Source organism: Fukomys damarensis, unplaced genomic scaffold, assembly GCF_012274545.1.
Source record: "Fukomys damarensis isolate Sample0158 unplaced genomic scaffold, DMR_v1.0_HiC HiC_scaffold_37, whole genome shotgun sequence".
Lineage (NCBI taxonomy): Eukaryota > Metazoa > Chordata > Mammalia > Rodentia > Bathyergidae > Fukomys > Fukomys damarensis.
The window spans coordinates 52,309,487-52,314,927 of NW_022900949.1; the positions used below are offsets into that span (position 1 = coordinate 52,309,487).

Consider the following 5,441-nt stretch of genomic DNA (forward strand, 5'->3'; position numbering starts at 1 on the left):
TTTTTTTAATACAACGGAGTACTACTCAGCCATAAAGAAAGATAAACTTGACACATTTATAGTTAAATGGATGTATCTTGAGGCCGTACTCTTAATTGAAATAAATGAGACACACATGTATAAAAACTGCATTGTTTCTCTGGTATGAAAAACTGAAAGTGTAAATAAGGACCAAAATGTATAACAGATATCATGAAATAGGAAGAAAACTAAGGGAGAGGGGCAGGGAAAAGGAAGGAAGAGAAAGGAAAAAAATGAGAAAAGAAAAAAATGGAAATAAAGCTTTTGTAAATAAAGGGGGAAGCAGCGTTGAAGGGAGGGAAGGGGAATGGGGAAAAATAAGAATCAAGATATATCATGCACAGGTACAAATTCCTATGATGAATGTGATCATGATGTATACCTAAAGTGTACCAATAAACTTAATTAATTTTTTTAAAAAGATAGAATAGGAAACTAGTATTAACATTGAAATGCTTTATCTACATCAAGTCCCTTTACATTTCAGCATCAGTTTCCTCAATTTCAAAGAAAACACTACATCAGAGTCGCTACATTTAAATATCATAAATGCCATGTCTGCAAGCAATACCCTCATAAATGTAGTTCCTCTCTATTTAAAATAATTTGCACTAATTTGAGAAAGCAGTGTGCATATAGCTAATAGACTCTTATATTTTTCTCATTCATTATAAAAATACAGTATTTTATTTTTAATAGTCTTTTTTTAAAAAATCCTACCTGTGTTTCATGATTCCAAACACATACACTGCCATTATAAAGACTTGCCAACATCCATGGCTCTGTAGGATGCAAATCCACACTCTTAACTCGATCAGATCTAGCAGTTAGTTTTCTCTTGATATCAAGTCGAAGAGGCTAAGGAGAAAAAAATATTTAAAACAGTTAAATTTCTAAGCCAAATAAAACTTATTTGAGATCTCAACTACAAACAGTATATTAAGAAGGCCTGAAAAGTAATTCCTTTTGTACTTTGCAAAAAACTGTGGACATACTTTTAAGTCTAAAACACTTAAAATGAGAATTCAAAAAAATTTTTAATTTATAGCAGTAGCTCTTTTAGTTCTCAGGATACCTTTACATACTTAGAAAGCTATATTTCTATACTTAGCCAAAAGGCTGAGAAGCAATAGAAAGTTCTATTTTCAAAATAAATTAAATGAGTGGCAATATGATGTATTTTGTAAGGACTCTAAATTCTGACTTAATAGACTTGTTTTATCATGTTTATGCTTTCAGTATGTTGTGATATAGTTTTAACTGATGTAAACCAAAAACAATGATAATCCACTTATAGATTTGTAGTTGAAATAGTTTAATAATCATTGAAATAACAGGGTATTCTTCTTTAAGGACACATTAAAACTCAAGATGTGATAGTTTCTTAAAGGATACTTGCAATTTGGAATCTGAAACTGTATCAATGAACTATCTACACCCGGTTAAATTAAAAGTCTACTAGTCAGCCCTTTGGGTATTTCAGTCATGTATGATTTTATAACATCATACTTTGGTCATCTGAAGGTATTGGCTTGTTCAGTAATGAAGATCTTCCAAATGTTGGCACATTTCATTATATTCTATCAAAGGATCACATTTATTAATATCACCACCTACTACCTCAACTGGTTTAAGTATTAGAAATCCCTTAAGTTCACGATAAATGTTCTCTAAAATTCTAATTTTCACTTGAACACTCCAGTGCTATCATTAGCAAACAAATACTTCAGGGACCCGCTAACTTCCAGTTTTAAGAATATGCCTAACAGATAAGGTTGAATAATCATAGTTTCTCAGCCATTGTTTCAAGTAAAATTCACATCTTAAACTATGCAAGTGTATTTCACGGGACAACTATCATACTTCAGTATGCAACAGAAGTATTTTATGCACTGTCTCCATTTCATCATACAGAATACTAAAAAAAAGTCTACTCCAGTGTTGCAATGTAGTAACAGTAATGTTTACTGGGTCAATCAAAACTGGGTCAATGACTATCTCCAACTGTTCTTACTTCTATTCAAATATAGAAAACCTTTATCTCTCACTTTACAGGATCTGGGTTCCCTGGCTCTTCAACTGACTTAAAAATGTTTCCGTTGTTGTGTCTTTTTCTCCTCAAACTGTACTTTCAAATAATTAAGGAAATCAAATTTCCTTCTAGTTTGGGGGAAGTACAACTTTTTATTTCAGCCATTTCTGGATTTTGCCCCACTAATTACTATGACAAATTTTAACTTATGTTTCTTGTCTCCTCAGAGTCAAAAAACATGAAGTGTCCTTGTGCCAGGAACCATGGTGGAGTCTTTCACATAATAAAGCATTTAATACTTCTGCTCTAGTAACTAGGAGACTGGGTACTTACAAACCATGTATTTTACTGGAACAATGTTGTAATTGATAACTGAGAAAAAGTGATATTCACAGAGTGAGCCAAGGAACTCTGAACAACCCCAATATACCTCTGTATATTCTCAAAGCACAAATCCCAGTTTAAAAAGCACAGGCAAGATCTGCTTTGATGTTTCCGTCAACATTTCAGTGACAATTTTAAATAATATGACACTTTACTAGGTACTCTGGAACAAAGACGATTAAGATACTGACACTGTATCCTCAATTCTTAATGTCTCCCTCCATCTTTCAAAAGCTGGAAGACTTAGGATTCAACTTAAATGCCACCACCACCAATAGACCTTTCTGATTATAACAGTCTGATATACTTTTTCCTAGGGGACCCTTTTAGATTCATTTTAACCACTCATGGTACATTTGTGCACACATCTCTTTTTGATTTCTAGAATAGACACTCCTTAAGGGTAGGGTCATGGCTTATACATGACTTTATCTCCATAATGCTGTGTGTATTTGGGAATGGTGAGGTGAGGAGTTAAGGAAAGTCAGTATTATCCACATCTACAGTCATGTGGAATTTAAATTTAAGATCTACTGTTAATTTTGTTTGTTTGTTTGTTTGTTTGTTTTTGAGACAGGATCTCCCTATGTAGTTGAGACTGACCTGGAACTCACTATGTAGCCAAGGCTGGTCTTGAACTCAGTGATTCTCCTGCCTCAGCCTCCCAAGTGCTGGGATTAACAGGTGTGCACCACCATGCCCAGCTACCGCTCATTTCAGAATGGAATACTTAAACTTCTCTCTGGTTTGACTTTAAACCAGAAAAAATACTTATATGTACCTCTTAATGTTAGGAGAGTTAAATTCAGACATCCGTTACATTAGTGCTTGGCCTATGGTAATCACTCCATAAACACTGTAATTCTTATCTACCAGCTATTTTGAGTATCATGCAAATGTTTAGCAAAGTGTACAGCAAAGAGTAAAAACCCTTGCAATAAATGAGCACATTTATGTTTTGTACTTTCTACAGAAGATTTACAATACAGTGATCCTTTAGTATCTATGGGGAAAATTTCTCCAGTGCTTCAGCCCACACTTTATGGACAAGAAAATCTATGAATGCTCAAGTTAAATTTCAGTGTTTGCATATAACCTAAACACAACCTCCCACATACTTTAAATCATCTCTAGATTACTTGTAATATCTAATAAGATGTAAATGTTGTAAATAGTTGTTGTATTGTTTAGGAAGTAATGACAAGAAAAAGGGTTTGATTATATTCAATTTTTCCCCCAAACATTTTCAATCTGCAGTTGGCTGAATCTGTGGGTAAGGAACCAACAGATGTAGAGGGCATTATATACTAAAGAATGAAGGCAGTATTTCAGTATAAAAATACTTGATTGTTGAAATTAGGCAAAAGCAAGAGCCTTTTTCAAAATTTTTCATTACAGGAAACAGCAGACTCAAGTCAGTATAGACTGTATGTCTTGTTCAGGGGGACTCACGAAAGTCTATAGATGAGAATGGTGTTGGGAGAGGTATCTATGAGGAAACACAATAAATTTTATGCAAAATTTTCTTTCTTTAAGAATTTTGCCCAAAAGTATACACAACTTTCACCAACTTACCCAAGGGATCAACCTCTGTTGTAAGAGACTTGAAATTATGAATCGCTACCATCTGCAAGCTCCAAAATCTTTGATTATGTGTTTCATAACAAGTTTTTAAAAAGACCACGTTTATAAATAAAAATACTGATTTTCTTACAATTTTTTCAGAAAAAATATTCTCACAATATTGTATTTTTCCTTATAATACTTACGTGCAAAAGCACTTGTATGGCAAGTTTGAGCGTGACAATGAAAATGTACTGTCCCACCTTCTATTCTTACCAACTATGACATTTGCAATGGAGAAAGAGCACATCAGCCAGTTTTTAAACACTCCCCAATCTTTTTTTCTCCTAAAAACCGGAGCTAGCTCCCAATGCACTAAAAATTCCACTTCTGACTCCGTACACATTACTGGGGCGGGCACGGCTTCTGTTTAAATTCGTAGTTTGTGGTTAGCACACTACTCTAAAAACGAGTCCAACAGGAGTGGAAGAATGACTGTCACCGTTTTAAGGATAGAATGAAATAGTTATCCACAGCTGACTTCAGTGTTCCATGTTTCCTGCCCCTTACATTTTCCTACACCGCCGACCCAGGTGTAGAGCGCAGGTGTTTTGGCAAGCGCAGTAAGCGCCAGCGGAGTCAGGGATCCCTCGCTTGCAAACCACCCCAGCCTGCAGGTTCCCATCACCTCCTCCCTACCAGGACCCTGACTCCGCAAGGCCGAAGACGGCGGCCACAGTGGGACCAATGGCCGCTGCCGCCGTGGCCCGCAGTCCAGGAGCCCCAGAGATCGGCTACAGCTGACAGAACTCTGCTTCTCCGGAGAAGTCTGGACCTACCATGACTCCGTCGGTCCGAGTCCGGAGGCCTTCACTTGCTCCCGGTGACGGCGACGGCAACGGCGACGGAGGTCTTACTACTAAACCCAACGACCGGCGGACCCGCAAAGCGACTGACGTGGAACTTCCGGGAGACGATTCTCGCGATAATTGAAGGCCAGGTCCCAGACGCCTGCGCAAACATCACGCAGGGCTGTCCTTTCTCTGGCCTCGCCCCGGTTTCCGAGGCAACGCGGCCTTCCAAAGTGTCTGGGTCTGACCAGATTTAGTTTGGAGAAGGGGTGTGGCCGAGCGCACTATGGGGCTGCTGCGAGTCTGCCAGGATGAGAAAGTCCAGAGAGTAAGAGATGAGAAAAGCGAATACTGAGTTTTCTCTGTACGGCAGCGCATGTTGCGTCGCGGAGGCAGAGAAACGCTGTCGGATCTTCCGGAACTCTGAGAGGGAAGGGGAAAGAAATAGTGTAACTAGGTCCTAAAAGTAGTGTGTTCTGGTGGGCGAGAAAGCAGGGCCAAGAGAGCTAGCTCTCTATGGGCCTTGGAAGATACTGGGCCACCTGAGGCCATTGAGGTTTAAGAGCTTTCAGTTCCGGAGCCTCCAGGAG

At 38.0% G+C, this 5,441-nt stretch overlaps 1 protein-coding gene across 1 annotated transcript in view; it reads right to left on the minus strand.

Moving 5' to 3' along the window:
• The window catches only part of Copb2 (COPI coat complex subunit beta 2), a 27,890-nt gene extending 22,884 nt beyond the window's left edge, over positions 1-5,006 (minus strand). The window contains exons 1-2 of the mRNA XM_033759469.1: positions 4,840-5,006; positions 742-879 (exon numbers count right to left, since the gene is read on the minus strand). Coding sequence (XP_033615360.1) covers positions 742-879; positions 4,840-4,842 — 141 coding nt within the window. The 5' untranslated portion in view covers positions 4,843-5,006. The remainder of the gene's footprint in view (positions 1-741; positions 880-4,839) is intronic.
• Positions 5,007-5,441: the final 435 nt, after the last annotated feature.